Genomic DNA, 26,125 nt, shown 5'->3' on the forward strand with positions numbered 1-26,125 from the left:
TCCCCTTGTATGACCTTTAGAGAAATCTATTTGCCTGAGATGTTGGATGGAAGGAAAGAGAGCTGAGACTTCAAAATGTGTGTACACGGACACACCCCAAGGAGGTGCCTAAAGTAACAAAGCCTTTCCTTCACATGGCCACTTCTCCCTGTTCTAACAGGGATCCCCAGCCACATGAGCGAGTGCCTAAAGCAAAGCAAGAGGAACAGGCAGGACCACAAGAAGAAAAAGCAAGGGGAAGTCATCTTTAAAGGCCAAAAGGTCACATAAAACATAATAAAATATAACTGTTTCCTTTAAAAATTTTAATGGACAGGAAATGGTATAGAATAACTGCCAAGTCACATAAATTAACTTTTTTGTTAATGTTTGTGATCCCGGAAAGAACACACTATCAGTCGATGCAAACTGCATGGGCGTTTTCATCAGCCGTTGTCTGGGCACATGACCGAGTGTGGGCCACAGACCCATCTTTACTTGGTCCAGAAATAAAAGCGGCTGCCATGTATGGCAGGCTTCAGATCTCCCTCGATCTCAGGGCTGGGATCCGGTCTTGGTCTTGAGTGATAGGGATTCTCAGGTAAAGGTCGATCTGTTTTCACTTTGGTGACCTGGGAAGGGTGAAGAAGGCAAAAGCAAAGTTGAACGCTAGGGTGGAGGAATCTGTAACCATCAACGCACCTCCTGGTGTCTCCCCAGTGTTCCCGCTGCTACAACTGCTCCCTGACTTAAATTCCCAACAAATCACATTCAGACTTATTTAATCGTTGAACAAACACTCAGGAAAGCCTACTTTATGTCATTCCATGTGGTAGAAACTACGGATATAGAAGGGAACAAGATACTGTCCTCAAGGGGATCACAGTCTAGTGAGGGAGAAAGCCAGGAATAACAACCAAGATTTCCAAATTACCCCGATGCCTAATGGCAATGATGGAGACAGGAACTGCCTGCTATAGGAGCAAGGACTGCGCACATCTAACCCATCCTGAAGGCTGGGGGTCTGGAATATTTTTAAGGAGGTAAGACTTAGCTTAAAGTCTGAGCAGGAGCCAGTTAGAAAGGCAAGGGAGGAAAAGACATTCCAAGTAAAGAGTACATATGAAGATAGACAGGCATGTCTTCAGAATGGCTGAAGCAAAGGCTGCAAGAAGAATGGAGGGAGATGAAGCATCTCACCAGGCACTTATTGCTAGAAATGATGCTGAGCACATGATTCCACTCCATTTTCACTCTTATGAGGTCATTCTGCAGGGGCTCACTGAGGCCACCTAGCTAATAGTGGAAGAAATAGTACACAAAGCCAGATATGCCTACTCCAAAACTTGTGCTTCTTAATACCACACTACAGTGGTGGACAGGCCAGATGATAAAGGGTATTAAATGATATGCAAAGGTGTTTGCGTTTTAACCTGATGGTTAATAGGCGCCACTGAAGCAGGGCAGTAACTAAATCCCATCTCTGTAGGCTGGGAAGTGTGTAAGCTAGACTGGAGAGAGGCAAGACCCAAATTGGGGAGCTGAGCCAATAAGCCAGGAGTGTGGTGAAGTACTAAACTGCCAACAGGGAGAGAGATAATTTACACTCACAGTATCCCCTGATGGTCACAAAAATCTCAACAGAAACTGCTGTCATTTTAAAAATAAAGAAATAGGCCCAGAGAAGTAAGAAGCCATAATGCCACAGCTGTCAGCAGTCTTCTGATTATTCCTCTACTGGTCTGAACTCTTAAGTCACCTCATATAAGATGACCAGATTAATCTTCCTAGATGTATACATTCAGAAACCTTTTATTGGGAACAGAGCTTTTGTGTATACAATCACACAATTATTATTATAACCACCTTATGAGGCATTATTATCTCTAGTGCACAGATGAAGACCAGGGAGGTTGGCATGCCTAGGATAAGATACACACTAACGTCAGAGCTAAAGCTGGAACCTAAGTCTTCAAGTCTACTAGTTTTGTTTGTTTGCTTTTGAAAGTTATCCCACTGCCCTGCCGTAAGTAGAGATGGTTCCTTGGTACTTGCAGCTCCTTTAAAGAATTAAAGACATTTATGAAATTGGTTGGGCACGGTGGCTCATGCCTGTAATCCCAGCACTCTGGGAGGCTGAGGCAGGCAGATCACTTGAGGTCAGAGTTCAAGACCAGCCCAGGCAACATGGTGAAACCCCATCTCTACTAAAAATACAAAATTTAGCTGGGCGTGGTGGCGGGCACCTATAATCCCAGCTACTCAAGAGGCTGAGGCAGAATTGCTTGAACCCGGGAGGCAGAGGTTGCAGTGAGCAGAGATCGTGGCACTGTACTCCAGCCTGGGTGACAGAGTGAGACTCCACTTCAAAAACAAAAACAAAAAAAAATGTTGCCCAGGCTAGTCCTGAACTCGTGAGCTCAAGTGATCCTCCTGCTTCAGCCTCCCAAACTGCTAGAATTGCAGGTGTGAGCCATGGTACCTGATCGAGAAATACACTTTTGAAAAGAGTTAAGAGAATTTTTTTTTATCTTACAGACTTTTAAAAAATGTTAATACAAAGATTCAAGAATAAATATGCTTTCTTACTAGCACGACTTGTTATTTCTTCTTTCATAAGAGTCAGAAATGAGAAAAGGTAGTTTTATTTGTTACGTGTATAAGTTCTACCACTTTCCAACCTAGAATTATCAACTATTTAAAATAATATGTTCAGTACATCAAAAAGTATCTGAAAATAATCAAGCCAGACACAAAATACAAAAAAAATTGCTAAGTTATTACTTCTGACATCCAGCTTATAATCCAACTATTCACAGATGCTATACACAAAGAGAAGGGAACTAGACTGGTGTGGTGACCTGTAATCCCATCACACTGGGAGGCTAAGGTGGGAGGATTGCTTGAGCCCAGGATCTCAAGACCAAACTGGGTAATACAGCAAAATCCTGTCTCTACTAAAATACAAAAATTAGTTGGGCATGGTGGCCTGTGCCTGTAGTCCCAGCTACTTGGGAGGCCGAGGTGGGAGAATCACTTGAGCCCAGTCAAGGCTGCAGTGAGCTGTGATCGCACCACTGCATTCCAGCCTAGGAGAGAGAGTGAGACCTGAGTTTTTTCCTCTGCCTTGCTACCTGTGCTGCCCTAGAGGGAACGGAGGGAGCTGAAGCTGAAGAAGCAGAGATGGGTCAGATCATAAAGGGCCTGCATGCCATGTTATGGAGAAGATGCTTTATCTCACCAGCAATGGAGAGTCCCCGTACAGTTTTTAAAAACACAGTGACATAAGATTTATTTTCCACACAGATCACTCTTCTTGTGGAGGTATAATTTAATCCTCAATTCTTCAATTTCATCTAAAGCCCACATTGATCCACCCTCCTCTCCCAGAAATTCATGTACCCCAGGTTAAGAACTCCTGTCCAAGAATAAGATAACAGCAGCAGGAACAATGAGAGGATTAAAAAAAAAATTCAGGAGATGCTAATCTAAAGGAAGTGATGACTGCATGGAATCACTAGGGACTGAAGAATTCAGGTTTCTAGCTCTGACGTTTCAACAGATGGTGGTGTCACAACTAAGACAGGAAATATAGGAGAAAGAGAAACACTTTTAAAACTACAAGAATGTAGTTTAAAAAAAAAAAAATCTTAGATACGTTCCTGAAAAATGTGGCGTAAGCCTGATCCTATTTCCCCAGTGAATTCCACAATAACCTCCACAATGTTTTCAACTGACAGTGTTTCACTAATACTTTATCTTCCTCTACTCCCTTCTGTTCTTTAATTAGCTAATTAACTAAAATAAATCTGCACATGCTAGAAGGTCTAAAGAAATACTTTTTTTTTTTTTTTTTTTTTTTGAGACAGAGTCTCACTCTGTTGCCCAGGCTGGAGTGCAGTGGCACAATCTCCGCTCACTGCAAGCTCTGCCCTCTGCCTCCTAGGTTCATGCCATTCTCCTGCCTCAGCCTCCCAAGTAGCTGGGACTACAGGTGCCCGCCACCATGCCTGGCTAATTTTTTGTATTTTTAATAAGAGACGGGGTTTCACCATGTTAGCCAGGATGGTCTCGATCTCCTGACCTCATGATCCACCTGCCCACCTCGGCTTCCCAAAGTGATGGGATTACATCATGAGCCACTGCGCCCGGCCAGAAATATTTCTATTTTTAAAAATTCCTTTCTGGATTGTGTATAATCACTGCCTAATTAGTATGTTTGGTAATTCTGGTAAGTTCTTACATAATATCTGTATTCACAGAGACTCTTTGCTGACCACCTCCTGCCTTTATCCCACCCCTGAGTCAGAAAGTGAGACCTCCAGCAGAAGCCTTTTTACCTTTGACAGTTCTCCCAGGTCAGGCCGCACCCAGCCCAGTTTGTCCAGCACACACTCATCAAACTTTGCCTGCTGTTTGCGACAGTGACGGAATAACTGCTGGCCAGTATAATCAATGCAAGTCCAATATTCTGTAAAAGGCTCCGCACAGTGACGTTTTATCTGCCTGGAAAAGAAGGCTGGGTTAAGGGCATCTCTTTGCAAAACAATGAAAAACAGAAAAGTGGGAAAACAATAGGTACAGATCTCAAATACATAGCCTTGCTTTTTGAAAGGTATGTGAGTAAATATTCTTACCTCACTTACAAGACAACTTCAGGATCCTCAAGTTGAGAACAAGTTAGTAAACAAAAAAGACTTCTGAGGTAGAAAACCTAATTTCTTTATATAGTAAGAAGAAAAGAGTATAGCCTAATGCATGCATATTTTACTCAGAGAGGAACTCCTTACTTGGGGCCTATTTATTCTTTTCTTTAGATCCAATTCCTCTAATGGTATCAGCTTAGCAAATTTAGAAGAGAAGGAGGCATAATTAAATAATGGACATGCTGATAGAAGTCAGAGGTCACAGACAATGGCAAAGGAAGAGACAGAATTATAAAAAGCAAATACACAAACTAACAAGCAGAAGATCCTGGGATCATTCAGTATAAAGACAAACTGCACTCCACTCCTCAAAAGCTCAAGGTCCTCATTCTATTTATGCATTGAACAAAAATAGATATTAATCCTTGCTATCAAGAACAAAGTTATATTATATTTGGTATTCTGTTAAGAAGCAGGGTAGCATATAATTCATTCTGTGGCCATCAAAAATGGCTAGAGAAAATTTAACTTCTGTGTATAAAAAGAATAAGCTTCAGTTTTTTGCAAAATCCCCCTTATGTTATCATTCAAGCCTGCTAGTATGCATGTTCAAGCAAGAATAAAATACCATTTTATGTAAAAGCCATACTTGAGGCAGTGAAATTCAGAACACCTCTTTCTCCCAATTAAATAATAATTTTATTATTTAAGTGCTTACCTGTCATACTCCAGAAATCTAGCTACAATCTCACATGAATCTTGTTTAACATGGATCAGGAAGGAAGGATCTCAGAGATGGCTTAAGGAAGTATACAGTGAAAAATCTGCTTTCCACTCCTGCCCAATAAGCCACTCAGTTGCTCTCCTAGAGGTCCACCAATGTCACCAGTTTCTTAGGTTTCCCTTCCAGGTATTCTAAGCATAACCTGCACCCACATAACTTCTATTCAAGAATCACTTTGGGGCTGGGCGCGGTGGCTCACGCTTGTAATCCCAGCACTTTGGGAAGCCGAGGCGGGCGGATCACGAGGTCAGGAGATCGAGACCACGGTGAAACCCCGTCTCTACTAAAAATACAAAAAAATTAGCCGGGCGTCGTGGCGGGCGCCTGTAGTCCCAGCTACTTGGGAGGCTGAGGCAGGAGAATGGCGTGAACCCGGGAGGCGGAGCTTGCAGTGAGCCGAGATTGCGCCACTGCACTCCAGCCTGGGCGACAGAGCGAGACTCTGTCTCAAAAAAAAAAAGAATCACTTTGGCAGAAAGCAACCATTTCCAATGGGAGTTTTATATTCCTCCAAAATGCTGCAGCAGCAGACGGGATGCAAGCCACTACTCTAGTCGCACGGATCCCTGTTCTGGACCTTGTTACCCATACCTAACAATTATCTACTAATGCCTACAACCAGCAACTTCAGCAGTGAGAAATTCCTCTACGGAGGCAGTTAGGCACCTTGGGAATTTGTGAAATCCAAATATTCCCCGCTTAAAATGTACTACCACTGGGCCATGGAAAAAATGCTTTGCAATAGTTCTCTTAGAAAATAAAAATTGTTTAGGCTGGATGCGGTGGCTCACACCTGTAATCCCAGCACCTTGGGAGGCCAAGGTGGGCGGATCACTTGAGGCCAGGAGTTCAAGACCAGCCTGGCCAACATGGCGAAACCCCATCTCTACTAAAAATATAAAAATTAGTCAGGCATGGTGGCACACACCTGTAATCCCAGCTACTCAAGTGGCTGAGGCACGAGAATCTCTTGAACCCAGGAGGCAGAGATTGCAGCGAACCAAGATCATGCCACAGCACTGCAGCCTGGGTGACAGAGTGAGACTTTGTCTCAAAAAAAAAAAAAAGAAAAATTGTTTAAATAAACACACACACACACACTCAACCTCGCTGGCAATCAAATCAATGCAAATTGAAACATCAAAAATATTTGCACCTCCCAAATATTTAAATACTATGCATACCAAAATCCAGCGCTGAGGACAGTATAAATTGATCCAACATTTAAAAAACAAAAGCAATTGCTGTGCACCATGGCTCACACTTGTAATCCCAGCACTCTAGGAGGCCGAGGTAGGCGGATCATGAGGTCAGGAGATTGAGACCATAGTGAAACCCCGTCTCTACTAAAAATACAAAAAATTAGCCGGGCGTGGTGGTGGGCGCCTGTAGTCCCAGCTACTCGGGAGGCTGAGGCAGGAGAATGGCGTGAACCTGGGAGGCGAAGCTTGCAGTGAGCCAAGATCACGCCACTGCACTCCAGCCTGGGCGACAGAGCGACACCCCATCTCAAAAAACAAAACAAAACAAAAAACAAACAAACAAACAAAAGCAATAAAGTTCAAGAGCCACAATAATGTTCAAAGCCTTTTATAGCATAATCTCACTGTTAGGAAATTTATGCCAAGGAATTATTAACTGATGAAAATGTGATTATGCAAAGGTAATCACTGCAGATTTATCCAAAATAATCAAAAACTGAAATCAACAATGATGTTCAATAACAGGAATTGGTCAAGTATGTTATGGTTGGTTTATCCACTGATGGAATAATATATAACCATTAAGAATGATGGGCCGGGAGCGGTGGCTCACGCTTGTAATCCCAGCACTTTGGGAGGCCGAGGCGGGCGGATCACGAGGTCAGCAGATCGAGACCACGGTGAGACCCCGTCTCTACTAAAAATACAAAAAAATTAGCCGGGCGTAGTGGCGGGCGCCTGTAGTCCCAGCTACTCGGAGAGGCTGAGGCAGGAGAATGGCATGAACCCGGGAGGCGGAGCTTGCAGTGAGCCGAGACTGCGCCACTGCACTCCAGCCCGGGCGACAGAGCAAGACTCCGTCTCAAAAAAAAAAAAAGAATGATGATCATGGCCAGGTGCGGTGGCTCACACCTGTAATCCCAGCACTTTAGGAGGCCAAGGAGAGTGGATCACTTGAGGTCAAGAGTTCAAGACCAGCCTGGCCAACATGCTGAAACCCCATCTCTACCAAAAATACAAAAAAATTAGCCAGGCGTAGTGGTACAGGCCTGTAGACCCAGCTATTCAGGAGGCTGGGACATGTGACTTGCTTGAAGCCAGGAGGCAGAGGTTGCAGTGAGCCAAGATCATACCATTGCACTCCAGCCTGGGCAACACAGTGAGACTCCGTCTCAAAAAAAAAAAAAAAAAAAAAAGATCATGAAGACTATACAGCAACTTCAAAGAATGTTTCCAATAATGTCAAGTGAAAAATGAATTTCTCAATGTATACAAACTATGACTATAACCACAAAAATATCTTTGCATAGGGAAAAAGACAGCAGAAGCAAGAAAGAAGGAAAGCAGCTACTGTGCTAAGGTATCCATTTTTTTCTCTAACATCATTGTAGTGGACATTGGTGGTTTTCGCCTAGCCAGGAGTCATTTCCCATTCTTCTGTAACATCTTTCTAATTTTCCTTTGGGAACAACCCCTCCCTGTTTCTCAGCAATGTGGTTTGGATGAAGCTAAGTCCACTCCCCATCTCAGGCCTGACCAATGAGAGCTTTTTATCTCCTGAAGCACAAGTGATGCAATGATATGTATACGAAGTCAGCCAGCCAGGACAACTAGACTCAGTCCAGGAGCTTCTGCTCACTTCTGGATAAAGGGCACACTTTGTCTAGGTTTGCTAAGCAAGTATCAGCAGAATAGCAACTCGAGTGGCTGGTGGCCATTTTTGGTACAGCAAGGTGAGAGTCTTTCTGAAATGAGGTCAACAGAGAAAACCAGAACTAAGAGATTGTGAAAAGACGAGAGGCAAAAAGACATCAAGTAGTTGTGAAATTATTTAAGCCCTTGAATCCAGTCCTGCCTGATGCCAGGCCTATTTCTGGACTTCAGAGTTACAAGAGCCAATTTCCTTTGAGTTGACTTTCCTTTTAAATAGAGTGCTAATATGCTTGTTAAAACATTTTCCTACAATTACACAGTTTAGGTTTTTTTTACTTAAGTATCAAACACAATGACCTACCTAAAACCTAACTCTGAATACAGTTTTCTTTCCATCATACCTGTGTTCTGTAGTAATGACAACAACCTAGTGAATGCCTGCTTAAAAAGGACTGTGCTAGGTTGTTTTACGTGCCTTTTCAAATTTTTCACAGCCAAATTTTTCACTTTCCCCTTGCTGTAGCAAAAATGGTCACCAGTCACTTGGCTTAGCAAACCTAGATAGGTATTATTTTACAATCTGGAAACTGAGATTCATGGAGATTAAAGAATTGCCAGATAATAAAAACAAAACCAAAAGTAATTATCATCCTTTGAATGTTTTATCTTGGTCTGATTTCAAAGCCTATGTACTTCCTACTAAAATCCACATTATTAGCTGGCTGTTCACTTATTCATTTAAACCTTTATGTTTCAACCAAGTAGGCACTGATACCAAAAGACTTTTACCTAAAGAAGTCCAAAGCACACTTGTTGACCAGTTTGCCTTCCTCTAAACACCGCCTCGGATCTTTCTCTTCCCAGCGGCAGAGCATAAATTCCTTGTTGGGCTTATCACATTGAGCTCCATAGTGATGGGCCGCAGCTTTAAGCACAGCAGAACTAATTTTCACCTAGGAAAGGAAAGATGGGACAAAGGCCACAGACTGTGAACCAGAACACCACTTTCTCAACTTTACCTCATGCGGGTCAGAATAGAGAACACAAAAGTAGCACTGTTCTGACTTTACCAAGAAAATTAAACACTGTCATAATAATAATTTTTTTTTTTTTTGAGACAGGGTTTCACTTCCATCGCCCAGGCTGGAGTGCAGTGGTGCAATCTCGGCTCACTGCAACTCTGGCCTCCCAGGCTCAAGTGATTCTGCTGCCTCAGCCTCCCAAGTAGCTGGGATTACAGGCATAAGCCACCTCGCCCAGTGATTCTTTACAATCTATGGTGATTTACAGAACATGAAGCTCTTTCACATATATTATTTTCTTCACTTTTACAATAGTCTCATGAAGAGATTACTATCCCCATTTTAGAGCAGAAGAAATGGCACCCCTAATAGAATCTTTAGATAGTTATGGTAGAGAGAAAGGGGGTGGAGAGAAGGATGGAGTCTTCTGGGATGCAGGGAGAGGAACCAACTCTGGAGAGCTTCGCTGAGTTTCTGCTGCTGGAATAAAATTAATAGATATATAAGGCTGGGCACAGTGGCTCATACAGGTAATCCCAGCACTTTGGGAGGCCAAAGCAGGCAGATCACTTGAGGCCAGGAGCTCAAGACCAGCCTGGCCAACATGGTGAAAGCTCGTCTCTAGTAAAGATACTAGAGATGTATCTGGGCGTGGTGGTGCACACCTGTAATCCCAGCTACTAGGGAGATTGAGGCATGAGAATTGCAACCAGGAGGCAGAGACTGCAGTGAGCCAAGATCACGCCACTGCACTACAGTCAGGGTGACAGAGCAAGACTCTGTCTCAAAAAAAAAAAAAAAAAAATTAAATTAAATTAATGGATAAATAAAACTCCCAGAGGACTACAGAGTCACAGAAGATGAGGCTGGAAAAGATCACAAAGAGCATCTAGTCCATCTAGTAACAGTCCATCTAGTAATAACTAATAATAAAGTACTAAAATCTGCAAATTTTTTAAAAAATCAGAGCATATCCAAGGTTGCCATCCCTTTAACTATGCCCACCGGTTTCCTCAATAGCATTTTAGCGATGTTTTCTTGAGAAGGTACACAGTGTAGATATAGCCAGCTCAGAGAGAACTGCAAACTGTCCAGGGCCTACTAACAGCTGCTTAAGCAAGAGACCTGCTGGTCCCTTTTCTGTACTACCTTTTCTTATACCAATACCACAATGTTTTAATTACTGTCACTGAAGAGAACATTTTGTTATCTGAGAGAACCATCCTCCTCATTCTTCCTTTTCAAAACTTTTTTGGTTATTCTTTCAGATGAACATCTTCCCCCAATAATTTGCATTCAAATTGTATTAAATTTAGTTATATATTAAATTAGGGAACAATGGGCACTTTTTATAATACTGGGTGCCTGCTCAAACTTCACACCCTCAGAGAGCCTCTCTATAATCATCTTATATAAGCTAGCATCAGTTGTCACTCGTCTGGTCTGGTCTTAGCACTCACGTGCTAAGTCTGATCAATTCTAGATATACTTGTACTTTCCTCTCTGTAAGCACAGTTTCTGTGTAAGCACCAATTACACTGGGGTCATTAACATCTTTCTCAATAATTTTAAGAGCCCCTGAGTGGTCTGTGTGTGACTAGAATATAAGCTCCAAGAGGGAAGGGATTTTGTTTTCAACAGAGATCTGCTACTGTAAAGATATCAATTCTCCCTAAATTAAGCTATGGTAATTAAATATAATGTTGACTACGGTACACACCAAGCACCCAAAATAGTGTCTAGCACAAGTAGCTGTTGAGCACCCACTCTTTGCTAGAAAATGGGGATACAATAATTAGAAAACAGATATGAATACATGAATTACACCTTCTCATCCACAACACAGTATTTCTCTCCATTTATTCATATTCAGGTCATTCCTGTCCTTTGGTTAAAATTACAGTTTCCTTCATTATAGGGACCTTGAACATTTCTTGTTTATTCCTCAGTATTTTAGCACTTTTGATAGTATCTAAATAGGATAGTTTTTCTATTAGACTTTCAAACTGTTTACTGCTTGCTTGTACACTGTATTTTCACTCCAGCCATCTTACTGAACTCTTGTTAGTTCTGACACAAAACTCAAGAAGACTAACAGAAAAACTGCCATTTACGAAAACTGTCTCTTTCCCTTCTGCTACTTTATTTTTTTCTTATTTTCATTTCCTATTTTATTGCTTTGACCAACCCCTTCAGGACAATACAGATGAAGAACAATGACAGCAGACAACCTTCCCTTTTTCTAAAATTAAAAGCAAGTTTGGTATAATATTTGCTGTTGGTATCTGGAATATAGTTGTTTGCATATTCCTTTTTAAGAAAGCTTCTTTCTAATTCTAATTAGTTTTGCTTTACTGTTGTTTTCTATACAAGAAAAGACTAAAATTTTTAGGCTTCATTTTCATTAATTTGTAAATGTAACATAGAGCATTAACAGATTTTGTAAAACTGATCCAATGTATTTCTAGAATAAAATCTAGTCTGTCACAGTGTATCATGCTTTAATACACTACTGAATTTGATTTGTAAAATTAAAAATTATTATGTGAGAATAGTCTATTATTTTATTTTATTATTATTCTTATTTTTTTGGAGACCGAGTTTTGCTCTTGTCCAGGCTGGAGGGCAGTGGCACAATCTCGGCTCACCGCAACCTGCGCCTCCCAGGTTCAAGTGATTCTCCTGCCTCGGCCTTCCTGAGTAGCTGGGACTACAGGCATGCGCCACCACACCCAGCTAATTTTGTATTTTTGGTAGAGACAGGGTTCCTCCATGTTGGTCAGGCTGGTCTTGAACTCCCGACCTCGGATGATCCTCCTGCCTCAGCCTCCCAAAGTGCTGGGATTATAGGTGTGGGCCACCACGCCCAGCTGCAATTTTATTTTTTATGCACTTTATGCAGCTAGGTTATTAATAAAAGGCAAGGAAAGATGACAAGAGTAATTAATCCACACACTATAGAAAGGAGAATAAGGTTATGACTATGTCTATTAATAGTGCAACTGTTATAATTATCAAAGATAAAGTTATGACATAAGTGAAATCTGCCATGATGGCTCTAATAAACTTATGTTTAAAATCTGTAAAGTTTTCGTATTAAAGTTTTTGAAAATAAAAGAATTTACTTAGGTAAACTGAGTGGCACACATTTGCTTGTTTCATTACCTATAAACACCTAGGAGAATAAAAACTAACACTCAAACTTTTTTAAAAGCTTAATATATTTTAATAATTAAGTTAGTTATATTTCCTCGTCATATGCCTTAAAAGAGCTTTAACTGGCTGATTCAATTATTTAAAGGCCCAAAACTATAAGGCCCAAAAAGCCTGCCGCATTACTTATTTCCCTACAAATGTGGAAATCTTACCAAAATGAAGGTACACTCATGTTGCTGAGCATATAAAACACCATCCCTGTCACAGAAAAATAAAGGAAGACATTGAGTCTGTTTCGTAATTAATGAAAAAGAGGGATGTGCTAGAGACAACACAGTGAGTCAGTGGCAACCCCAGAACTGGAACATAAAGATTGTGACCTCCAATCAGGCTTCTTCCTATTATATCACCATCACTGAGGTGGATGAGCCTGAGATGTCACCATATCCCCTCACCTGCTTCTTCACTAAGACGGATGAATTCCAACAGAAACAACATCCTTTCACAGCTGTTTACCGTGAATACCCTCTCAAATTCATTCAGATCTCTTTGTCTCGAAGAACACAGAATTTCAACATCCTTCCTCATTTATTCTCACAACAGCCTCACTGCACAGCAGGGTTACACAGTCTGCAGGTGTGGAAACCGAGACAAAGTCACCATCTAGAGCCAATCAACCTTCTAGTCCTGTCCTTGCCTCGTTAAACTATGTCTGTACCTCTTTTTATAGTACTTTATTTATACCATGCCTTGAGTTTTCCTAAATTTATGTAAAACAGAGAATAGTACTTAATAGAACTGTTACGAAGATTAAATGAGTTAATACATATAAAAATAATAAGAACAGTGCCTATCAGATCGAAAGTACACCATAAATATTAGCTATTTTTATTTTTACTCAGAATTGTCAATATGTCCAAGGACTTTCCAGTCCAAAGCTTCTGACTGCTTTTTCAGTGGGGATGTGTCATAACTCTTAAGTCAATGAGGTCCAAAATGTATTTAACTCGCTCTCCAAACCTGCTCCTTCTTCTGGCTTCACCAGTACTATTGCCATGCTGCAAATCTGACTTTGATTCTTCAACCTTCCCTACCTCCAATATCTAATCCATTGCTAAGTCTGATCAATTCTAGATATACTTGTTCTTTGCTCTCTGTAAGCACAGTCTCAGTAAGCACCATTTACACTGGGATCATTAACATCTTTCTCAATAATTTTAAAAGCCACTGAGACCAGTCTCCCTGCTTTTCTTTTTTTCTTCAATCCATTCTTCACACAGCTGCTACAGTGATCTCCCTAAATGACAATTCTTATTTTACTCTGCTGTTAAATTAGCAACCAAACTCTCATTTAGCCTAAACAGCAGAATAAAGCCTAAACTTCTTAATGGGTATCGAAAGGCTTCTGGACCCAAACTATCTTTCCACCCTTCTCACCCACAACATTTCAAAAAGGGACTATTTTTACTGTTCCCTCAAAACACTGAACTCCTTTTTGGCTCCCTGCATTTTCCCATCTCCTTACTTTTGCTCAGACCCTACCCTCACTTAGAGGGGTCTTCTCTTCATCTCTGCCCATAAATGCCATTCTTCAAATGCCATTTCGTCATGTCTTACATTATGCCCAAAAAGTGCTTTCTCTATTCCCTTTATAGTTTCGGAGAATTTTATGGCTGGGATCACCTCATCTTACAAATAACCATGTCTGCAAATGCTAAAATCAAGTAATCAAGGTGACCACAGGTAGGCCTAGAATTTAGATCCAACTTCAAATCTTTTCCTAAACCACATCTGCCCCCTTTCATAGTATTTAATCATACTTTGTCTTGTATTTTAGTTATTTATGTAATTATCCGTATGTTCATTCAATTGTGTGAAGCCTAAAGGCAAATGTATTTCAGATACATCAGTTGTATGAAGTAGAACTTCAGATGTTTGTTGAACCTAATAAAAATTGCAACAAGAAGTACAGCAACTCAAGATTAACCCAGCTACATGGGGTGGGGGCAGGGGTGGTTCTCGGGGGGAACAAAAGAGTGGGGGCCACATGGCAGCTCCCCTCTGCCACCTCAGAGTAAATGTTACTTTAATATAATAAAGTCTCTTAACATAGCTAATAATTTCTTCCTCTGAGGAAAGTAACAGTTGCCACTCTCACAGGCATCTAAGATTAAATGAAGCATTGCAGGTAAAACACTTAACATATGGCCAGGCGCAGTGGCTCACGCCTGTAATCCCAGGCCGAGGCAGGCAAATCACGAGGTCAGAAGATCGAAACCGTCCTGGCTAACACGGTGAAACCCCGTCTCTACTAAAAATACAAAAAATTAGCCGGGTGTGGTGGTGGGCGCCTGCAGTCGCAGCTACTCGGGAGGCTGAGGCAGCAGAATCGCTTGAACTCGGGAGGCGGAGCTTGCAGTGAGCCAATATCGTGCCACTGCACTCCAGCCTGGGCGACAGAGCGAGACTCTGTCTCAAAAACAACAACAAACAAACAAACAAACCACTTAACATAGTGCCTGGTATATCATTGTTGGTACATCATTTCTAGTCTTGGCCTTCCTCTCCTTTAATATAGCCTGTTCTACTATCCAGCCCTGCCATGACACTCCTCTGCCTTAAAACCTTCTAACTCTTCCCACCACCTCCCTTACTGGATCAAGTCCAAACTGTTTGGTCTGGCCTCGTGGAAGCTGCTTCCAAGCCCTATCTCAGCCTAAGTTGCCTCGCCAGGCTCAGCACCTGCTGCTTCCCACCACCACCACTACGGTCACATCAAACTGTACTTGGCTCCCTAAACACACAAGTTCTGCTAGGCCTTCTCATTCTTTTGAGTTTTCACCCATAATATAGTGGAAAACCATTGGTTTTAAAATCAGACCTGGGTTCACTTCCAGCTCTATTACTTACAAGCTCCGTGACCTCGGGCAAATCATTTCTACTCTCAGGGCCTAGTTCCTTATTTATAACATGTTACGACCAATTGTATATGTATCCTACCTTATAGTGTTGCTGGGAGGATTCAATGAATTAATGCATGGAAAGTAATTAGCATCCTGCCTGGTATCTAGAAAGGACTTGATCATGTTAGCTATAATTCGTAGGGTATGTTTCTACTTCACTTCTCACAGCACTAACTACACTGTACTGTGACTGCCTCTTTATGTGTCTGTCTCCCTAACGGATTGTAAAGTCCATGAAGGCACAAAGTATATCTCTTCCAGCGTTATGTGTACATGTTAATAACTCAAATGACATCTCTTGAATAAACGAATGCTTTAAATGAGTCCTGTTACCAAACACCTTCCCATGGCTGTGAGTAGATGCACGCTCCAATATCGTCTCATTTTTCCGCAGCTTCCTCGCCCCACTCTATGCACTCTGCACCGGTGATACCATTTTAAGGTAGGTGACTGTCTCCCTCGACTGTGAGCCCCTAGGGTTGTATACTCACTTCGCATGCAAGTTTGAGGATTAAGCGACATAAATTAAGTAAAATGACTGGTTGGTGCTTAATAAAACACATCACTATTATTCATGGAAGAAAAAACAGGTCGCTGTGGAGGGCGAAAAGGGGAGGATTCTAGAGCCACTGCGGGATGCGACAGGGTGGGGTAGAGGGGAAGCGACTCCCAGAGCTGCGGAGGGGCCCTCCGAGGGTCGACCTGTATATGCGTTGGAGGGCTGGGGAGAAGGGCCCGGGGCCCAGGATCCGCGGAGCCCAAGCGGGGCTAGGCCCAGGCCCGAGAAGCCGCAGCCCCATGTCTCCCTTGCCTGTCCTCCGGATAGCCTCACCTCTTCTACTTTCAGCTCCTCTAGAGTGGGCAGCTCCACAATCCCCGGCATGACGGCTGCAGCCCCAACTCCAACGAGGAGCGCTCAGCCGCGTCGCCCCCGTCTCCTTGAACTCCCCTTTCGACCGCCGAGTGCCAGACGGCGCCTGCGCATGCGCATCCGACAACACGCAGGCGCACTACCCTGCCCAACCACGAGCGAGGGAGCGTGCGCAATACCAAGAAGTTTTCAGCCTCCAGCGGGGCGAGGCTTCGACTCGGCTCCGCCCACCCCTCCAGGTTGTCATAGTGATGCCGTATCCACTGAGACTCCGGATCCTAACAGCTGGAAGCTAAAAACAGGCGCCATGGAGTACACAGGGAGCAAATATATCGGGGAATATGTAGATGGAAGGTAAGGGGCTCATTTGATTCACTTACTATACCTTGAATAGCTGTGACTGGAAAAAGACGGCTTTTTGCTTCTGCGAAACACCTCGTGCCAGGCACTTTCACAAACTTGCCCGAGTAATTTTTTCAAGGACCATATCTAATAAGCAGCAAAGCTGAGATGCATTCATTCCATATATACTTATATGTGTGTGTGCATTGACTGTGTGTGTGTGCTATCTGCCGGTTTTAAACATAGGAATAAGGATATTTAAAATGTCAAGATCCTTGCTCTTATGGAATTTATAATCCAGTTGGAGATGTATTGCCAATAAACAAATAAGTGAGAAAATACTTACAGATAGTGGTAAATGCTATGAAAACAAACACGAAGATTAGGGAAGAGAGACTGGCTAATCTGAATCTACACAGTCGCTTCCTTCCAGGAGTTCACGATCTAGGGATTATTACAGAGGCTTATATACACAAATCACTGTACTGGACTAGTAGTAAAAAACAATTCAACAGTTTTTTTTCTTTTCTTTTCCTTCCTTCCTTCCTTCCTTCCTTCCTTCCTTCCTTCCTCTCTCCCTCTCTCTCTCGTTTTTGTTTTATTTTCACACAAGATCTCGCTCTGTCGCCCTGGCTGGAGTGCAGTGGCCTGTTCACTGCTTACTGCAGCCTCGACCCCCCTAGGCTCAAACAATCTTCCCGCCTCAGCCTCCCAAGTAGCTGGGACTACCGGTGTCCACCACTACCCCCAGCTAATTTTTCAACGCCTTTTGTAGACACGGCGTCTTGCTATGTTGTCCAAGCTGGTCTTGTACTCCTGGGCTCAAGTGATCCTCTTGCATGAGCCGCCGTGCCCAGCAATTCAACAATGTTGAGTGGCTACCGAGTACCAGGCCCTGGAATTGACTCTGGGCACAATCCCTGTCTTCAGAAAGTTCATTCAAACATGATGCGACAAGTAGACATAACACTGCGATTCAGTGTGATAAGAGCTGTAGTAGAGAGAAGCAGAGGAAACACGGAGGTGGCCACTCTTTCTTGCCAACCACCCTGGATGAAGAAAGTGGAATCTCTGTTTTTATAGCTGAGGAAACCAAGGCTGGACGACATGAAGTGCTTTGCCGAACCAGTGCTAGTTGTCGGCACTGTGAAGCACTCCCACCTTGCAGCCCTGTATTCACAACTTGGTGGAATTCCAGGGCATTTTGAGTTAATAGGAAAGAGGGATCTGTGGTCTGGACAGGGATAGGAGATAGATTCCTAGAGAAGGTGGTAGGAATGCTATGGGATGCTATTTCTCTAATCATTACATCAATCTTGCAAGGAAGATGTTATTATCTTTCCAGGTAAGAAAGGCGACCCTTACAGGGCTTGAGACACTTATCCTACTCAGCAGGTAACCGGCAGAGGTGCTTGGTGTGTACTCCCTCTCACTACTCAGTGAGATAGTTCAGGCTGACCTTGCAAATAAAGGAACAGAAGTTAAGAGAAGCAAAATGACTTGCCCACCATTGTGGATACACAGCTAGGAAGTAACGGAGTCAGGATTTGAACCCAATCCACTGTCCAAACCACATTCTTACTTTTCACAAGGCCCTGCTACAGTGAAGGTGGTAGAATTTTGGCAGATAGAGGTGGGGTATTGGGCATTTTAGGCACAAAAAGTTGAGAAACTACATTAATTTTCAATAGACTCTGTATGTGTGAGAAACACACAGACAAGGTAAAAGAGGGAAGGCTTTCAACCATTTGTCTTTGGCCTTCTGTGTATTTTCATTGGGTTTGTGTGTTGAATCAGCCATTTCCATGCTTTGGCCCTAGGAATTTGGGTTTTGCCTGAGGTTGTCTGGTACCTCTGTAACCACGATAGGGATTCCCAGACCTGAACAGGGCTTCCCACCTTCCCATAACTAGCAAGAAGTCAGCAGTTTTTCACTTGTTATACTTCTTTTCATAAGCTGGACATGTGTTGTTGTGTGTTGATTTTGTATTTTTAACAACAGTTAACTAGAGTTCTATTTGGGGCATCTCAAATTTCAGCATGTAACGAGAGCATGAGACAGGTCTGGGCTCAAGTCTGCCATTTGCTTGTTGTACACTTAATTAACCATCCATACCTCAGTTTCCTCATCTGTAAAATGGGAAAGCAATGCACATTCAACAGCAGTGTTCCAAGGAATATGTAATAATCATATATGGATGTTATTTACAGATGGTAGATACTCAATCGATTTTTTTAATTTAGGGAGGGGATATTTTCCTCTTGGAGTTTAAATGAATAGAGTAACCTCTCTATACAGTAGGAAGTTGATATTTAACGTTTGGTTTAAAAAGTTTATGTAGACTCTCCATGGCTGATAGGAACATCAAATGGTACGACTGCTTTGGAAAAGTTTGGCAGTTTCTTAAAAAGTTAAACAGCCATTCCACTCATAGGTATTTACCCCAGAAATGAAAGTGTATATCTACACAAAGACACGTATACAAGTACTCATAGCAGCCTTATTTATAATAACCAAAACTAGAAACAAACCCAAATGTCATCAACAGGGGAATGAAGAAACTAATTTGGTATATCCATTCATTGGAATACTACTCAGCAATAAAAAGGAGTGAACTATTGGTACACAGAACAACATGAATGAATCTCAAAAAATTATGTTAAGTGAAAGAAGCCAGACAAAAAAAGAGTAGATACTGTATGATTCCATTTATGTAAAATTCTAGAAAATGCAAATCTATGGTGACAGAAAGTAGATCAGTAGTCACCTAGAGATGAGGATTGTGGGCAGGGGCAAGGAGGAAGTGTTACAGAAAGGCATGCAGAAACTTTTGTGGGGAGTAGATATTTTGTCTTGATTGTGATGATGTTTTCCCAGGTGATGTCAAAATCTATCAAATTGTACACTTTAAACACGTGGCCTATTGTATGTCAATTACACTTCAATAAATCTACTAAAAAAAAAACCTTAAAAGAGACATAATTTCCCTGTACCATGTGTGAATATTAAAAAAAAATAAAAAGTTAATGTAGGGTCTGTCCGACCTCAATATTCTGGTTTCTTTGGAGTAGTCGCACAATTGAGTTCTAGATAACTCCACTCCAAAGCACCACAAGGTAAGTGCCAGAAGAGACCTACAGACACAGGGGAGGAAGGGACTCCCATGGCATTTATGTAGCAACTACTGTGCTCTGGGTGGCTTTGCCTGCATCTTCTCTTCACAGGGACTCTTTGAGATAGATATCATTATCCTATTTTACAGATGGGAAAAGTAAGGCTCGGAGTAATTATATAACTTGCCCAAAGTAACCCCGTTAGCACTTGGCAGAGCAGGTTTTAAAACCCAGGTCTATCAGACTCTAAGGCCCACATGCTTTCTACAATAGACCCCTGCTGCTGGGGCCCTTCAGAGGCCACATACAGTCGGAGACGTCCTTAAAGGCTTCATGGAAGAGATAATATTTGAAATGGGCCTTGAAGGTTGGGTAGGATTTAGGTGGTTGGAGATGCAAGAGGAAGAATTTTTTTTCTAGAAGTTTCTAGGCAGAGGGAACAGCATGAGCAATAGCCCAGAGGGCACATATGGAGTAGAGCTGGCAGTTCAGTTTGGCAGGAGAGTGGGTTGTGCCCAGAGGAGTTATGCGAGGGGAAGCTGGACAGGCGGTCTGTGCTCTGGCAAAGAAATTTCAATACCATGCACAATTCTGGTGGTGGAGGAACCACTGATAGATCCTGGTAGGGCCAAACATCAGGAAATAAAACTTATTTCGTCTCTGTATCTCTCCTCATAATGCATATGTGTGGTAGAGACTCAGTAAATGTTGGCTGAATGAAGGAATGATAGGTTTTGAGGGGTTTGTTTGAGACAGGGTCTCACTCTGGAATGCTCTGGCTGGAGTGCAGTGGTGCAGTCTTGGCTCATGGCAATGTCTACCCCACCGGACTCAAGCAATCCTCCCACCTCAGCCTCCCCAGTAGCTGGGACCACAGATATGCGCCACCATGCCCAGCTAATTGATAGGTATTTGAGATCTGGTAATCATATCCTTATTATGGATTGAAGTCTTTACTATAAAGTGGATGTTTTCTTCTTTTTAACTTACTTTGAATTTAGAAGGCAGGCTTTTCACCTTGCATGAATTTTTTTAAATGGACGAGAAGGAGGGAGAAAGGAAGGGGAAGAGAGAGGGAAGGAGAAAAAGAAGAAGGGAGGAGAAGGAGAGAAGGAGGGAGAGAGAGGAGGGAAGCAGGAAAAGTGAAGATGGGGAGATCAGCTCAGAGTTCACTGCAGTTGTCCCAGTAAGAGGCAGCAGAACCCTGGGCCAAGGCAGAAGCAGTGGAGCTGCAGGAAAGAGAAAAATGTAGGAGAGGTTTGGGGATTTTACTGCCAGGAGTTGGCAGCTGATTGGCTCCAGTCCCGTCCAGAGATGGCTTACAGCCCCAGCCCAGGGCCCAGCTCCTGGCCTTGAACCAGAGGATTCTAATACCATTCATGGAAATGGAGAACTCTAAGGAGGTGCTGCTTAGGGGTGGAGGAGATGAGTTCTGTTTTAGGCGAGTTGGAGATGTCTCTCAGAGGTCTGAACAGTGACGTCCAGTTTGAGGTAAGAAAAGGGGTGGGGTCTAACCTCAGAGAAGGGTGTAGAACTTGAATATGGAGATGGTGCTTAGAAATGATAGATGTGAGCTCAAGCAAAGAGTAGAGGAGGGAAGGAGAAGAGGAGTTCTCCTTTCCCCCCCTGTCTTGCACTAGAATACAAGCGAAATAGTTTTCAAGTTCTTGCTCTATGCCGGGCATTTTGCTATAGTTTCACATCCATCATCTCACTCAGTTATCTCAACAACTTTGTCATCCACTCTGTTCACTGACTACTCTTTCTGTTTCATTCATTCTTTACTCAGGAGACATTTATGAAGCACCTGCTTAGTGTTTCTAGGAGCTGAGGATACCAAGGTCTTCCTTTAAAGAAGCTTTAATTAAATACAGGAGATAAGATATCTAATTACAAAACAAGAGGCTGAGGCAGGAGGATCACTTGAGCCCAGGAGTTCTAGATCAGCCTGGGCAACCTAGGAAAACCCTGTCTCTACCAAAAAAAAAAAAAAATTAAATCAGCCGGGCGTGGTGGGGCACACCTGTGGTTCCAACTACTTGGGAGGCTGAGGTGGGAGGATCACTTGAGTTCAGGAGATTGAGGCTGCATTGAGCCATGATCACACCACTGTACTCCAGCCTGGGAGATAGAACGAGACCTGGTCTTGGAAAAAAACAAAAAACAAAACAAAGAAGCTAGTCAACTGGTCAAGCTGGTGTCCCTGCTTTGTTCTCCTGTATGAGCCTGTCTTCCTCCTGCATAGCACTTATCACACATTGTATAATTGCCCAATTTTGTCCCCCACTAGACTGTGAGCCCCCCGAGGACAGGGACTGCATCTGCCTTGATCACTGTTGAATAGTGTTTTTACAGTTTTTACTGTGTGTGATTTTGGGCACATCTCTACACTTTCTGGGCCTACTAAGGGGGTTTATTTCAGGGAGCAGTGTGAAATCCAAGGTGAGAGTGAGCCTCCAGGTGAAGAGGAGAATGAACAGAGCAAACTCTATTCCCCTCTTCATTTTTGAGCTTTTGAGGGAAACAAAACAAAAATTTTGTTTTCAGCAGAGTACTGCTGGGATGAGAAGGATCAGAATGCTGAGAATGGGGTTCCTGCTCACTCTGTCACCTGCCAGCTCTGACCCTCCAGCTGTCACACAGGGCTCAGTGATTTCTCTGTGTTTTTACAGGATGGAGGGCAAAGCCAAGTACATCCTCCCTACCGAAACAATATATGTTGGGGAAATGAAGGACGGCGTGTTTCATGGCGAAGGAACCCTGTACTTCCCCAGTGGAAGCCAATACAACGCCATTTGGGAAAACGGATTGGCCATAAAGGTGATCAGCCGTAGGGGCAGGTGCTGTGGAGGAGAGATCCTTGGGCAAGAAGAGCCTCACCCTCTGGCGCCCCATCCTCCCTGTCTGGTGCCCACCTCCTTCCATTCACTCTTCTCTTTGCTTCTCCCCCACTCCCCCGACTTTTTTTTTTTTTTTTTTTGAAAATGAGTCTCACTCTGTTGCCCAGGCTGGAGTACAGTGGTATGATCTCAGCTCACCACAACCTCTGTCTCCTGGGTTCAAGCTATTCTCCTGCCTAGGCCTCCTGAGTAGCTGGGATTACAGGTATGTGCCACCATGCCCGGCTAATTTCTCCCTGCTTCTGGATCTCCCAGGGCTCTAGAATCCTCTCCCTCTAGATCTGGAAGGATCTGTGGAGAGGCCATGATTAATTTGCATCTGTTACACCACTTACTGCCTGATCTTGGGCCCACAACTTCACCTCCCTGAGAGTTCTTCACCTATCAACTCGGGACAGTTAGTTGCATTAGTTATCTGTTGGTACTGTAACAGGTTACCACAAATTTAGTCTGAAATCAGCACAAATGTATTATCTTACAGTTCTGGAGCTCAAAAGTCTGAAATAGGTCAGCAAGCCTGCATTCTGTCCAGATGCTGTATGGGAAAACCTGTTTCCTTGCCTTTTCCTGCTTCTAGAGGCTGCCTGCATTCCTTGGCTCATGGGCACGCATCACTCCGACCTCTGCTTTCATCATCACATCACCCTTTGTCCCTCTGCTTTCATCATCATCTCTTCTTCTCTCACCCTGACCTGACTGTTTCCCTCTCATAGGAACCTTGCAATCATATTTGGCACACCCAAGTAATCCAAATAATCTTCCCACTTCAGGATCCTTTATTTAATTGCATCTGCAAAATCCCTTTTGCCATGTAAGGTAGCATATTCACAGGTTGCAGCAGACAGGGACATCTTTGGGGGACCATTATTCAGCCTACCACAATAGTACAAGGCACCTCCTAGGATGATCATAAGAGTAAATGAGACAATATATATATATATATATATGAACACTTTGCTAAGTTCCCAGCACACAAGAGGCACTCAGTAAGTGTTAGCTCTTATTACCACCATCACTGCTACTATCATTATAACTTACCTAATCCAAGGATTCTTACCCTGGTATTTGTGAGTCATGAATAGAATTCAGGGAGTCACTGAAACCTCTTGATTTATATACAGAAGTTTCTGTGTAAAGGGGACTAAGTTTTTCTCCAGGAAAAGCATCTATAGCTTTCATCAGTTTCACTAAGAGCATACTGGGGCCTGACTCATGACCTAAAAAAGGTTAAGAAATGCTCCTTGTTTTATAGCTTGGAGAGTCTAAGTCCCAGGAAGGGGATGTGACTTACCCGAGGTCACACAGTGAATTAATAGTATCACTGGAATTTCCACCCGTGTTTCCTGATGCCCAGGCCAATGCAATTTCTACATCCTGAGGCTTCCTTTAGCAGTAAGGCAGCAAAGGCAGAATGTATGTGTTTGGACAAAGGGCCGTGGCTGATGGCTCTGACCTTTCCAGCTATAATAATAATAAAAGAATAATAACATTTATTGAGTGCTTACTTTGTGTCAGTGTGTCAGTCAGAGTTCTTCAGAGACACAAAACCAATAGGATATACAGAGATGTATGGAAAGAGATTTATATTAGGGATTGGCTCACAAGATTATGGAGGCTAAGAAGCCTCCCAATCTTCCCTCTGCAACCTGGAGGCCCAGGAAAGCTGTTAGTGTAGTTCCAGTCCAAACCCAAGGGCCTCAACCAGGGGGATCAATGGTGTAAGTCCCAGTCAGAGTTCCAAGGCCCGAGAACCAGGGATGCTGATGTCCAAGGGCAAGGACGATGGATGTCCCAGCATAAGCAGAGAGAGCGAATCGGCGCTTCCTCTGCCTTTTTGTTCTATCCAGGCCCTCAACGGATCGTATGATGCCCACCCACTTTGGTGAGGGTGGAACTTCTTTGCTCGGTCCACTGATTAAAATGTGAATCCCTTCTAGAAACGCTCTCATGAACACACCCAGAAATGTTTTACCAGCTATCTGGGCATCTCTTTCCCTCAACCCAGTCAAGTTGTCTCACAAAATCAACCATCACAGCCAGGCACTGTGCTAAATGCATCACGTGGGCTTTCTCATTGAATTTTCAATCAACCCTATTTCATGTACACCATCATTAACTTAATTTTACAAATGAGGAAATGAAGGGCCAGAGAGAGTGGGTCATCCGCCCAAGTTCATCTGCCAAAGTGAGTTCACCTACTTTGAGTGGCAGGGACAGGGCTCAGCACTTATACTCATTCCCTCTCGTCGTCACAACCGTAATAATTGTGATAGTTACTACTTCTTTACTGCGGCCATCAGAAAGCCCCCCACTTCCCTTTTCATCTGAACCTCTTGGCCAAAAGCCTTCAGCTTTTTCAGATGCACGTGTGCGCTCCTTGTCTTCCAGGGCACATATACCTTCGCAGATGGGCTGCACTATGATGAGAAGAACTGGCATTACTGCGACGGCTATGATCGGAGGTTTTATACAGAGATCCCCAAAGGCTTGAAGCCTGCAGGTACCCAGGCACCCACCCTTTCCTTCATACCCAGACTGAGAGGGAAACTAAGACAGTTTCAGATAAGTGGACTGTGTCCTACTGAAGTAACTTAAAGGGGAAGAGGAACTGAGCAGGCACAGAAGAATACAAAAGAGCTAGGTCCCGGAGCCAGGAAGGCCAGTCCTTATATCTCAGCTCCACTGTGCTAGCCAGAGGACCATGGGCAAGGGACTTTACCCACCGTGCCTCAGTTTCTCCCCTTCAAAATGGAGTTAGTCGGCTGGGCACGGTGGCTCATGCCTGTAATCCCAGCACTTTGGGAGGCCAAGGCGGGTGGATCACTTGAGGTCAGGACTTCCAGACCATCCTGGCCAACATGGTGAAACCCCATCTCTACTAAAAATACAAAAATTAGCCGGGTGTAGTGGCATGCCTGTAATCCCAGCTACTCAGGAGGCTGAGGCATGAGAATCGTTTGAACTCAGGAGGTAGAGGTTGCAGTGAGCTGAGATCATGCCACTGCACTCCAGCCTGGGCGACAGAGCGACACTCTGGTCTCAGAAAAAAAAAAAAAATCACAATGGGGTCAATAGCATCATCTACCTCCCAAGATTGTTGTAAATAAGATAATGCATGTCAGGTGTTTAGAACAGTGCCTTGAATGCATGTGGGTGCAAGGTACATGTCAGCTGTTCTTATTTGTAGTACCTACTATAACACTAAAATTATGTAAATATTTTAAAAAGACTTAAGGGCGAAAACAGTACTGACAGAGCATGTGCTTTGTGTATCAGGTGCTGGGGGAGGCTCTCTGTAATCCCTGTCTCCCTAATGTCCAGATGACCCTGCCCAGTCAGCCTTCCTAGTCCCATGTCACTCCAGGTTGAGGCTGTGGAGTCCAGACATGGTTCCCTGTGGCAGAGCTCACACTGGAGGCCCAGTCTTCCTCTCTGAGGTCCTCTATATCATGCTACCTCCCTGCAAAAACCGTGTTTCATCACGGAGGGCTAC

The 26,125-nt window shown here is 43.3% G+C and overlaps 2 protein-coding genes across 4 annotated transcripts in view; one reads left to right on the forward strand and one right to left on the reverse strand.

Moving 5' to 3' along the window:
- Window positions 1-290: 290 nt before the first annotated feature.
- On the reverse strand, window positions 291-16,447 carry NDUFA8 (NADH:ubiquinone oxidoreductase subunit A8). Its single transcript, XM_032165045.2, has 4 exons — window positions 16,238-16,447; window positions 9,054-9,217; window positions 4,320-4,485; window positions 291-611 (listed from the first exon to the last, which is right to left on the reverse strand). The coding sequence occupies exons 1-4, from the start codon at window positions 16,286-16,288 to the stop codon at window positions 474-476; spliced, it is 519 nt and encodes a 172-aa protein (XP_032020936.1). The 5' UTR covers window positions 16,289-16,447; the 3' UTR covers window positions 291-473.
- Window positions 16,448-16,449: 2 nt separating this feature from the next.
- The window catches only part of MORN5 (MORN repeat containing 5), a 38,499-nt gene continuing 28,823 nt past the window's right edge, over window positions 16,450-26,125 (forward strand). The window contains exons 1-3 of one of the 3 annotated variants that reach the window (XM_032165046.2): window positions 16,451-16,630; window positions 22,405-22,552; window positions 25,021-25,132. In XM_032165046.2, the coding sequence (XP_032020937.1) occupies window positions 16,584-16,630; window positions 22,405-22,552; window positions 25,021-25,132 (307 nt within the window). In that variant the 5' untranslated portion in view covers window positions 16,451-16,583. Of the gene's footprint in view, window positions 16,631-22,404; window positions 22,553-25,020; window positions 25,133-26,125 lie in introns of all 3 variants that reach the window. The other 2 variants (XM_032165047.2, XM_032165048.2) reach the window with 2 other exon arrangements.

Source organism: Hylobates moloch, unplaced genomic scaffold, assembly GCF_009828535.3.
Source record: "Hylobates moloch isolate HMO894 unplaced genomic scaffold, HMol_V3 SCAFFOLD_10, whole genome shotgun sequence".
NCBI classification, from domain to species: Eukaryota; Metazoa; Chordata; class Mammalia; order Primates; family Hylobatidae; genus Hylobates; species Hylobates moloch.

Bases quoted from the DNA above. Each gene is read 5' to 3' on its own strand.
- NDUFA8 (XM_032165045.2), bottom strand. From the start codon at position 16,288: ATGCCGGGGATTGTGGAGCTGCCCACTCTAGAGGAGCTGAAAGTAGAA. The intron at 9,218-16,237 runs GTGAGGCTATCC...TTCCTTTCCTAG, and splicing joins AGGAGCTGAAAGTAGAAGAG to GTGAAAATTAGTTCTGCTGT. The intron at 612-4,319 runs GTAAAAAGGCTT...CACCCTTCCCAG, and splicing joins ACCTGGGAGAACTGTCAAAG to GTCACCAAAGTGAAAACAGA.